At 59.6% G+C, this 12,089-nt stretch overlaps 1 protein-coding gene across 5 annotated transcripts in view; it reads right to left on the minus strand.

Moving 5' to 3' along the window:
- CASZ1 (castor zinc finger 1) overlaps positions 1–12,089 on the minus strand; it is a 161,847-nt gene that overhangs the window by 24,341 nt on the left and 125,417 nt on the right. For all 5 annotated transcript variants that reach the window (XM_064363254.1, XM_064363255.1, XM_064363256.1 and 2 more), the window contains one exon: positions 2,751–3,239. In XM_064363254.1, coding sequence (XP_064219324.1) covers positions 2,751–3,239 — 489 coding nt within the window. The remainder of the gene's footprint in view (positions 1–2,750; positions 3,240–12,089) is intronic.

Here is a 12,089-nt window from a genome sequence, read left to right on the forward strand (position 1 = left end):
ACACACATGCAGATTCTCATACTCCCACACCCACATGTGCTCACAATCACATACAACACACATGCAGATTCTCATACTCCCACACCCACATGTGCATACAATCGCATACAACACACATGTAGATTCTCATATTCCCACACCCACATGTGATACAATCACATCACACACATGCATTGTCACACACATGCACAGTCACATGCACACACTTAAACCGTCACATAAACCCACACAGTCACATGCACACAATCACAACACACATGAATTTTCACATACTACACACCCACAATCATGTGCTCATAATCACACACAACACACACATGCAATCATACACACCCAGACATGCAGTCACATAGAACTCATGCACTTGCTCACCCACACACAGTCACATGCAGACTCTCACATAAAACACACGCAGACACAACACACATACACACACTCATACAGACTCACACTCAGACACAACACACACACCTCACACACACTTGCACTCACACTCCAGCTCACCAGCTCCCATCCCTAGCCACCTTCCCGCCTCTGCACACACACAGATACGCAACCCCTCAAATCTCCCCAGTACCCTGCCCAGGTCTCCGGGAATGAGGGAGAAGGTGGTCCCAGGTTAATTCTGAGCTGTTCTTCTGCACACACCCCACCCCACAGCCAAGGCATGACCCCAGTGCACACGCACACTTGCCCCTTCACTGCCTGCATGCTACATGCCTCCCGTGTGCCATGCCCTGCATGGGGGTTGGGTGCACCCGAGAGACTGAGACCTGACAGCCCCAGGGACACTGTGCTCTCTCTGCTCATGTGCAAGTCAGCCACGTGGGCACACTCGGGGCAGCAGGACCCTGGGCTGACCACACAGCTGAGGGAAGGCGTGGTGGGGGTGTCTTCTCCAGGCAAACCTGCCAGGCCTGCGATCCTCAGAGATACCTGGGATGGTATCTCTGGAAGGGGCAGGGCTGGACCTGGGCAGGGGAAGACGCCTGGTGGGATATGGAAGGAGAGGCTGTGGGCTCCTGGGAGGGCGTGGGACCTGGCTAGGGGAGGAGAGGACAGTCACAGGCAGCCACCTGGCACTCAGGGTGCACAGAGGGACCCAAGAAACCAACAGTTTCCCTGGGGTGGGGCTGGCAGGTCAGCCGCTGTCCTGACCTCACGCTATGCAGGGTCGGGGGGCCCAGCTCGGGAGGAGTGGGCTCTGGCTGCCGGATTCAGTGGCTCAGGGACCAGGGAAAGGGGCTAAAAATAGCTGGAGGCAGCTGAGCCCTCGCTATATATGGCAGAGAAGCAGAGGCTTCCAAGGGCAAGCAGCTTGCGCAGGGAGGGGACCAGGCAGGGGTCCCTGGGGCAGCCCAAAGGCCTATGTGCTCGAGCCCAGGCCCAGAGGTGGCGGCCTGGGGGCCAAGCCCACGGGGGCAGCTGGGGCTCTGCTGTCTCTCTCCTCCAGCACTCAGGGCGAGCAAGCAGTCCCAGTGTCCGGCTGAGGGGGCAAGGCCTGGGTCCCCAAGGCCACTGGCAGTTCCAGGCCCACTTCTGCCCGCTGCTCTCCACTCTCCTGGAGGAAAGAGGCAGGGGCTGAGGCCTACCCCGCTCTGGATCAGCTGCGGGCAGAGCTGGCCTGGGTGGGGTGTGGAGGGGACGGAGGCCCTTGTCGCGTCCCGCTCCTCCTCTCCTCTCTGCGCCCAGCACAATCACCTTGCGTCTGGCGACGGCAAGGGCTTTTCCTATCAGAGGAAACTGAAGGTCACACTTTTCCTCATTGATCTTGCAATGTTTGTTAATTACTCTGTCACTGATGTGGCGAAGGATAATTAAACAGCTCTGTTTATATCTTATATGCATAATTATGTGGCTGCGCAGGGCTCCCCGCACTGGGAGGAGATGTGCCCCTCACTGCAGGGGAAGGGCTCGGGGAGCGGGCAGGGGAGGCGCAGGGCACCAGCCACAACTGGGAAGGAGGCTGGGGGCAAAGAGAAGGCCCAGATTCTGGGGCTGTGGTCCTGGAGACCCCCTTGCCTACAGGAACCTCCCCTGGAGCAGAAGGAGCGCAGGGATGCTCTGGACCCCCAGGGCACGGAGACACCAGCAAAGCAGGGCCTCGGTGCCTTGCGGGAGAGAGGTCAGCCAGGGGACCGCGGGTGGCCAGGGCAGCTGGCTGTAAGAGGATACACTGGCTGAGCCGTGATCTGGGTGGCCCTGAGATGTCCTGCTGGGAGGGCTGGGCACAGAGGTGTAGGGAAGGAAGAGGAGGCCGAGGAGAGTGGCGGGAGAACAAAGCTTGTCCTGGGCTCTTCTGAGAAAGCTCCGAGTAGCAGAACGCGCAGACAGCAGGCCTGTGGAGCTCACGCTGTTGACCACTGTGCCCCTCTTGTGCCAGGTACTGTGCCCGGTAAGCTCAGGCCTCACAGGTGTGTGTGAAGAGTCACCTACCCAACATCTGTCCAGCCATCTATCCTGTCTGTCCATCCCTCCCTCCCTCCCCACTTGTCCAGCCCTGACCATCCCTCTGCCTGTGGTTTCTCGAAGACCCCCTGTGCATGGGGCAGCTCCAGCCCTTCCCTTCTCAGTGGGGTACCCCTCCCTGTCCTAGTCTCTCCCACCCCAGGAGTCCTCACTGGGTGGGATGAGGGGCCCGTATTTGGAGCAGGAGTGAGGAGTTGGGTGTGCTTGTCAGACACACTGCCCCTTCCCTGCTGTCCTCCCTGTTCCGGACTTCAGCCTCCCTTCAAAGGCCAGGTACCCACCTGGAGCCTGCTTGGTGCTGGGGCCGCTGTCCTCCTTGGAGGCTGCCCCATCTGAATCCTTCTCCTCAAGGGCACTGCTGTCCTTGGAGGGCTCCTCTGCATGGTCTTCCTCATCGCTGCACCCCTGGGGCTGCACCATGTAGACACCCTCGGGTGGCAGCTCCAGGCCCTCTCGGGCAATCCGCCCCAACACGGGTGTGGGTGCCGGCTCCTCGCTGTACTCCCCGTTCACCCACTTCTCGATCACCGCCCGCCTCTTATCTTCTTCGCTTCGGGGGGCCCGGGCTGCCCCAGACTCAGGGCCACTGCGCTCTTGGTCCCGGGGTCGTGGTGGGCTGCCCTCGGCGTGGGAGCTGGCCTCGGCTCGCTTCTCCACCACCACCTGACGGCTCAGCTTGGCGCAGATGGCATTCAGCTTCAGGCCGCCCTTGCGCTTGGCCGCCATGGCGGTCTTCCCTGCAGGCGGGTCCGTGCACCGGGTGCCCTCAGCTGCAGGGATGGAGGAGGGCGCAGAGGTCAGAGGTAGGCAAGGCCAAGCACAACCCGCCCTCCCAAACAGCCCTGTATCCCACAAGCCGCAGGCCTCCCCCACCAACCACAGTTCCATCAAACTGTCCTGAGATGGCCTGGCACGTGTCTGTCTCCCCCGGCAGGTTAAGGAGCCGGCCACGCAGCCAGGCTGGCGAGGGACAGCGTGGCATTGCTGATGGCCGGTTCCACTTGGGAGCATCCTGCCCCACCACACGTCCCTGGGAGGAGTCACAGAGAGCCAGGGACCAGCCTGTGCCAGCCTCTTGCCTCACTGCCCTGGTAGCAGTCGGCTGGCACTTCCCACCTGAGCACATCAGTCCCTGGCGGTTCCTCTGCCAGGCCAGGTCCCTGGGCCCTGCCTGACTCCAACCCCACTCAGCAGAGAGCAGAGATCTCCTTTCCTCCCGTGGTCTCCTTTTCTCAGGACCCTCCGGAAGGACCCTCCGAAGGTCTCCCTGTTCCTCAGTCTCCTCCCGGCCTCAGGGTCTTCTCCAGTCCTTGCCAGCCCCCTCGAGGCCACTCTGGGCATTTCCTGTGCCATTCGCTTCCCCAGGTCAGTCAGAGCCATCCAAGCGGAGTTCCTCATGGCCCTTCCTAGGGCCACTTGTCCCTGTCTTAGGACTTGCTTCCCATCCTTGGCCAGCCCCTGCAGCCCTGGAAGTCCTGGTCAGTCTGCTTCCCAGTCCCCAGGAGTTCCAGCTGGAGCAGGGTGGGACCGCTTAGATCCCTCGTGGAAAGCCCTGAACTGGCAGTAACAGCACCTAATCCCTGAACAAGACAGTCCGACACACACAGCCAGAAACCCTAACAAGGTGACTTGAGAGCCAGCAACTTCCCTCGAGGCGGCACAGCCTAAACTCCATCCCTGGTAGGGCATCGAGGGTCCTGGGAGGCATATGGCAAGCCCACCCAGCCACCACACAGACTGGGACCTGCCACAAAGCCTGACAAGGGTAGACACACACATGCACACACACAGAGTGCACACACACACGCACAGAGTGCACACATACATGTGCAGAGTGCACACACACAGAGTGCACACATACATGTGCAGAGTGCACACACACGCACAGAGTGCATAGAGTGCACATAGAGTGCACACATACATGTGCAGAGTGCACACATGCACACACACACAGAGTGCACACACAGAGTGCACACATGTGCAGAGTGCACACATGCACACACACACAGAGTGCACAGAGTGCACACACAGAATGCACACACATGCACACAGAGTGCAGAGTGCACATGCACACACACACAGTGCACAGAGTGCACACACAGAATGCACACACATGCACACAGAGTGCACAGAGTGCACATGCACACAGAATGCACACACGTGCACATACAATGCACACACATGTACACACGCACAGAGAGCACACATGCACCGAGTGCACACATGCAGATAGCACACACACACGCAGAGTGCACACATGCACACACAGAATGCACACACCCCTCTGCATAGAGTGTACACACACACACAGAATGCACCTACATGTGTAACTGTCTGCCCACCCATCCCTTTACTGAGCTTCTTCTGTGGGCCAGACCCTGTGGTGGGAGGGTCTGTGGCCAGACCCTGTGGTGGGGCTGGGGACAGGGCAGTGGCCACAGCTGCAGGGGCTGAGCTCACACTCACTGTGTAAAGGGAGCTCCAACAAAATGTGCCTCTCCGTGGCCCTCACTGGAGGAAGGGGGATGTCAGAGTCTCCATATAGAGGGGAAGGCTAAGTGAGGGCAGGGCCCCTTGGTTCTGTGATCAGAAGGGGCTTCTCTCTAATGATTACCTCCATGCAAACGTTCCACACGCCTGGAGCAGGGCCCCTTGGCTCTGTGATCAGAAGGGGCTTCTCTCTAATGATTACCCCCATGCAAACGTTCCACACGCCTGGAAACCCAATGAGAGGCTTACTCAGACAGGAATGGCGGTACCCAGGTCCCCCAGGGGCCGCATCCCAGAAGTCGACTTGACTCGTATGCACAGATAACTGTCCTCTGATAGACACAGTGACTGGCACTCCCAGTCAGATCCTCGCCTGGTAGCCAGTGGCCAGTAGGGATGGCTCACTTGGTTCAGATGAGACAGGGTGATTCTAGCCAGACCCACTGCCAGAGAAGGGTCTTCTCAGCTACTCCCAGGCTTTCAGTCCTGGGACCCTGGCTTCAGGGCCTTAGCCACTTGCCCAAGCCAATGTCCACTCTACCCAGGTTCGTCCACATCTCCAAGTCTGTGCCGCCCACACCCAAGACCCCAGGCACTGATGTAGGGCCCCCTCTTGAGGTTCTGAGGTGGGGCATCGCAGTGTTCCGCTCAACCTCTCAGCTGCCCAGCAGGTTCTGTGACGCCAGAGTTTCTTCCAACAGGCCTCCGGGGGAGCGGGCCTCACCTGGTCCTCTTGTCCCCTGCCCTGGATGGGGAAGGGAAGGGGGGCAGTGGGGGAGCCGGCACTATTTTTACCAGGAGGTAAGCAGCCAAGTGTGGATGGCAGACAGCAAATGAATCTATAAATATTTATCCTAAGGAAGAGGGGAGCAGAAGCTCCCAGGCCTGCACTTGCTGCTGGTGACACCCCCTCCCCGGGCCCCCACCCATCCTGGAGCCTCCCTGCACTCTGGCCCATCCAGCCCAGCCTACCTTCTTCCTATCTCGGCAGTGCGCCCAGCTCTGCTCCTGCCCGGGCCCCCACCAGCTGCGGTGCAGCTGTGCACCCAGGACCCGCCCCAAGCCCCAGGCCCCTTTGCTCCTGCCGACTCCCCCCCGCCCCCGGCACCTGCCCTCCAGCTGCCATGCTGCCCCAGCCCACCTGCCTTCCAGATGTTGCCCTCCCTCTCCCTCTCCTGCCGGTCCCAGGGGTGGAGGTGGGAGGCGTGTGGGCTGGGGACACACGGGCAGGAGGCAGAGGCAGGGCTGAGGTTCTTAAGTGTGAGCGCGTGCGAGGCTGGGAGGCGGGAAGGGGGGTGCGTCTGGGCTGAGGTCTCAGCTCCCCGCCACCTTCTGGCCCAGGGCCCTGGGATCCACAGACGATCCCCCCACCCTGCTGTGGTCTGACCCCAGACTCCTGTCCATGTAAACATTCCTCTGACTTTCTTCCCTAAAATATAAACGCCATGGCCAGGCCTCAATGGAAGGAAGCCATCCGTCCCCGGCCCTGTCACTGCGCCTTTCATCTCCTTCCCGCCACCAGCCTGCCCGCTGCTCTATTTACACTGGACACTTCCTCTGGGAACAATACTGCCCAGGAGGCAGGCTTGGGCCAGGGTGTGGGAAGGCGAGGGGAATCCTGCTCTGCTTCCCCAGAGACCAGAGCGGCGAGAGGAGGGGCTGCCAAAGGGGGCTCAGCTGGGCCTGGGACCCACACACAGCCGGAGCCCACTCTCTCTGCTGGCGGTGTTCTTGGCCTCCAGCCTCTGGCCCCAGGGGCTCAGGCACCGCACCAGGGTATGGCGCAGCCTCTGGGGTCAGGGATGGTGAGCTCGCGGCCGAGCTCTGCCCTGCGCTAGCTCTGGCCCTGGACAAGATTGCTCCCTGTAGACAGGTGGCCGGGCTGTTAGGGAGAGGGCACCTGTCCGTGCCAAGCACAGACCTGACTGGCACGAACCTGGGAAAAGGCAGCTGGGCCCCGGGAGGGCCACCAGGCAGATGTGGCCCCACACCAGGGCTTGAGATTCCAAGGCTGAGAAAGCTCCCTGGCCTGGAAGAGGCAGGGGACAGAGGGGAGGCAGATCTGGGGCAGGGGCGGGCTGGCCTCTCAGCCCCTCCTCGGCTCCCCAGGTTTGGAACCTTCCCTCTCAGGGTGCCATGAGCGACAGTCCCCCAGCAGGTCTCGGAGCTGGGCTGACCCTGCACAGGGCTGGGGAAAGGGGGCAGGGACTGGACTGTCCGTCCACCTTTCTGGGCACTAATGGATGACTTGTGATGGCCCAGTGGAGCTGGCACTGTCTCCATCCCATTTCATAAAAGAGGAGGCTGATCCTGGGGCTGTAGACACCCTGGAGCCCAAGCTCACCCTGGCCAGGAGCTCCCAAAGGCTGGGACTCGGGGGCATCCCCATGAGGGACCCTGCAGGGATCCCTTCCCCTTGCCCCATCCCCTCCTCACCCTCACTGCCTATTCCCATAACACGGGGCCCCTTAAAGTGTTAACTGCGGTGGGTGAAATGCTGCACAGATTGCTACAATAAATAATTTACTGATATTTATAAATATTCAAATCAGCCGGCTTCAGAAATGGAATGAAGGGAGGGCCTCGGGAGAAGGCCCCATGACGGCATGAATCTCCTCACTCCCTCCACAGGCTGGGGCAGGCCAGGGATCCTGCCAGTTCGGGGTGAGAGGCGGTGCCTGGAGCTGCACCTGGATCCCCAGTCCCCTGATCTCGCTGTTCTCCGGGGGTGGCCTGCTCACCTGGTCAGGGCCAGGCTCCCTCCCATAGGCATCCTGGGTTCATGAGAAGAGGCCCCAGTGCCCACTGTCCATGGCCCGGGTCTCAGAGTTGCTTGTCCTGCCTTGACAGTGGAGGGGGTCTGTCCCAGGGGGCTGGGCAGGCCTGGCAGCCCCTCCCCACCCGTGAGTAATGTGTTTTAGGGCCGGGCTGCCTGTCAGCGCTGGGGCTCTGGTGCTTTATGGGCTCTGCTTGGTGGCTCTGAACTCCCTGGTAGGAAATAAAGTTGTCCCTGCGCGTCCCTTCTAAACATTTCACTCAGTGGAAACGGTGTTTAAGAAAAATGAGGACATATTTCTTCCTAAGGATGCAGTATCCCCTTTGGGCGGCCTAATGCCCACTGTATATCAGGAGGTGGGGAGGCAGGGGCCAGAAACCAGTCCCCTGGGGTGGGCTGGGGGTGGGCTGAGGCCCCGCCTTCCCACAGTCAGGCAGCTCGGGGCCACTCTGGTAGCTGCCTTGGCCCATGGCACCTGGGGGCATAGAGCAGCTGGCACCCTCTGAGCGCCTCCTCTGTGCTGGGCACCTTACGATGTCACCTTGGTGATGCCCCCAGGATCCCCACATGACCGGCTGTCCTGTCACTTCCACATAAGGAAGCAGAAGCAGCGAGGCTGGTCGCTGCCCACCGTCAGCGCTGAAGCCCAACTCCCACTGGGCTCAGATGCCCAAGGTCATAACCTTCAACCCCACCTGTGTCCCCCACGGCCTTCCACCTAGGCGTCCTGGAGTCTCAGGGAGGGCATTGGCCGAGCCTCCGCCCTGCCATTCACCTCCGAACTTGCAGCGGACAGGCCACATGCCCCATTTTGGGGTGCTGTGCTGGTGCCCTTCCAGGCTACAACATGGGCACACGGGCAGCCCTGGTTCCCACACCGTGGATGCTCCGTTCAGACATGGGAGGGGACATTCAAAGCCATCACAACAGCCATCGCTGCAGTGGGTATCACAGGTGCCACAGGAGTGGCAGGTCTGGAGGCCAGGAAGGGCCAGGAAGGGTCCAGGCGTCGGCCCCTCCTCCCTCCTCTACCTCATAGCCCATTTCCCTCTGAACGGTTCCTTCTCTGATCGTTCAGCGGTGACCCCTCCCCCAGCCAGGACCCGTCCCCTCTGAGAGAGGCGTCCTTCCCTCTTGCACCCAATTCCACCCCCAGCTCCAAACAGAAGGGCCTCCAAGTTCTATGGGAGAAATGGCTGTGGCTCCCCAGGGGTTCTGCCAGGTCCCCAGGCCCTCAACAGCTCCACCCTGGCTGGGGGGCGTGCTCGGCCACTGGGCCCTAGCTTGCCCCACTTTGTTTATTTATTTATTATGATTTTTTTAGTCCAGTTAAAAGGTTTACTATCCAGACGCGTCTAAGTGGCCTCACTTAGCGTAAGTAACTCTATAAATCAGGGGAACTGTTAGCATCCACCGCACAGGCTGGCTATCAATCTCCCCCAGGTCACAGCCGAACAGGAAGGGGAGAAAAAAGAGAGTTACCACCCAGGGGAGATTTAAAACACACACACTGAGCAAACGCGCACAGACCGCGTGCATGCCTGCGCGCGCACACACACTCAGGCGTCTGTGTTTGTACAATCCCGTTATACGCACACGTGAACACGGAGAGCGCGGGCCGGAATCCGAGTGCTGCGTGTGGTCGTGGTAACAGAACACAGACAGGAGAGACAGACCCGAAGGAGAGGGCTTCGGGGGCGCCTAGGACCCCCGGGGCCAGGCTGGCTATGGGTGCCTGAGCTGCCCTGCTCTGGGCAAGTGGCTCTGGAGGGCAGTGGAGGGGGTCTGATGGGCCCCCTCCCCTCTCTGTGCCCCCTGCACCTCTGCCAGCTCCACAGGGACTCTTTCCCAGCCCCAGGTGGGCACTTGGCAGGGGGGTGGAGCCTGGAAAAGGAGGCAGGAGGCTATAAGCTGTGGGCCACGGCAGCGGGGCGTGATGTCGCCTTGGGTCCTCACCCGATACTCCTGAGGCTGGGCACACCCCAGACGCGGCACCAGGCTTGGAAGGGGCAGCATCATCTAAACGGGTGACCGGCTGCCACGCAGCGTGCTGGACGGTGCGAGGCTAGGGCAATGGCAGGAACACCCTGCCTGCCTTTCCACCGGAGCAGGTGTGGCTGGCCGGGTGTCCACGTAGCCCAGACCGCCCAGAAGAGGCCCCAGACCTAGACGGCCCCACGAGCTGCGCCACGCCAGAGAATGGAGTGGGGAAGGCGGCTCCTGGCATCTCCTCTGGGTCCAGGAGGCGGATGTGGGCAAGGCAGCCCGAGGTGGGGGACCGGCCCTGGCCACCTCCTCTCCCTGCTTGCCAGAGAGGCCTCCCAGGCTCACCCGCCCGCCGCATCTCCCCATGAACTCTATTTCTCTTTCCTCTCTGAAAACAACTGAGCTGTAAATACTGTTTAACCTTCTCCCCCCTCCCCCCCCACCCCCCTCCCCTCCGCACTATAAAAACACAAATATGCCATAACTCAGCCGCCCGGCCGCCCAGCCTCCAACATGCCCCGCGCCCGGGCCTCTCAGGAAGGTCATTACAAACGACTTTCCGATTCACTGCTCCTGAAATAATTTTGTGTATTAAAACCTGAATCTGCACTTTCTGGGGCCGAAAGCCTAGCTTAATTATGGCGGGTGTCCTTGGGACGGACAGTGATCCTTCACTCGCCAGCCCGCGCTCCAGCCCTCCGCCCGCCGGCCCGCCCCCCTCCCCGGGCCCAATCTGTTTTCAAAGTGTGTCTGTCCTTTATTAAATTGTTTTCTTTTCCACATTATCAGTTGCCATGGAGACCTCATCTCTCGGATTATTTGAATTTCATTATATCTATTGATTTGGGAGCATTTCATCTTTTTTATTGTTTTTCTGTCAATTTTCAAAACGAATAACCATCTAATTTGCGTCAGTGCTGATTATGTTTGTCCCTCAATAGAGGTCGGCAGCTGCGCTGGGGAAACAAATCAATGAAAAACCATCATAAAACTCCCCACTCCAGTCTCCAGGATGTGTGGGTGACATTCCACGCCTGCGAGAGACACACTCATCAGCTCCAACTTCAGCGACGGTGGCGGCGGCTCCGTTCCACGTCCGCCTCCTTTGGCCTTAATATTTAATTTTGTGATTTGGGGCATTATTAGTGGTGTTTTTATTAGCACGTGTGCCTGTGAGTGTTTGGTGGTGGGCTGGTGGTTCCATTAATTTGTGGGTGAGGCGGGGAAGCCCCAGAGGAGGGCAGGGCGGACGGCGTCGGGGTGCATGGCGAGTAAGGAGAGAGGGGAAAAGCTCTGAGGCACCGGGCACCTGGGGACCGGAAGGGCCCCGCGGAGGGGCTGGAAAAAGGGGACCAAGCGGAGGGGAGGAAAAGAGGGAATTCAAATTGCTTACTTTGTTGGTTTTTTTAAATAATTTATGCAATTTTAAGCATTTATGTATAAATTTTTTAATAAGCCACCCTGGAGCAGGATGGCCATTAACATCCCAACGTCCTTCTGTCCAATGGGCTGGCGGAGAGGATCAATTTCTGAGAGTACTCTCCCTTTTTTATGACATGATAAAATGCTTTTAAAGCAACTTACACAAATATGGAAAATTTTTTTTTTCTTTTTTCTGTCCCCTCTCCCTTCCCCTAACAGCCTTCTCATCCACCACGGAGGGGGAGGTTGTGTGCACACACGAGCGCGCGTACACACACACACACACTCTCTCTCTCTTTCTCTTGCACTCTTGTGCTCACGCTGCCTCTCTCCTGCTGGGGAGGGGGGCTGAGGGGGCTGGCAGGGAGACAGCCCCTGCTCTAACTGGAACTGGCCGCCTGTCCTTCTAACAAGGGCATAAACTTTCATTACCCATGCACGCAGTCAAAGACAATTTAGGGAAACGCGCTGCTCGGAAAAGGAAAACCTCAGCGATTCGCGGCCCACACTGCTGCCACCATCTGGGGGGCTCCCACCTCCAGCTCTAGGGAACCCGGCCCCTGAACCTCTGGCCCTGCCAGCAGGAGGTGGGGTGAGGGTAGGGATGGCTTCTGTGTAGACCCTCGGTGGGCAGGAGAGCCCAGAGAGAGAGTGAGAGTCTCCTCATTGCCTCCATGGGAACATCCATGACCAGGCTGAGGCCAGGAACCCTGGGTCTTGCCCTCCCTGTCCTCCCTGGACGGCCCGTACTAACCCCAACCAGGGTAGCCCTGGTGGGCAACTGCAGGCCTCTGTCATCCCTGCCACCAAGTGCCTGGATCAGAGCAGAAGCTCAGCTATGCGGATGGACGGACAGACGGATGGCCTGAATGGTGACAAATCGGGGAAACAGGCCGTAAGGTATCCTGAGGTACCTGCAGGGGCCCCGCAAATGCTGGGGCAAGAT

Source organism: Aotus nancymaae, unplaced genomic scaffold, assembly GCF_030222135.1.
Source record: "Aotus nancymaae isolate 86718 unplaced genomic scaffold, 86718_ANA_hifiasm-v0.15.2.pri h1tg000053l, whole genome shotgun sequence".
In the NCBI taxonomy this organism is placed as follows: Eukaryota; Metazoa; Chordata; class Mammalia; order Primates; family Aotidae; genus Aotus; species Aotus nancymaae.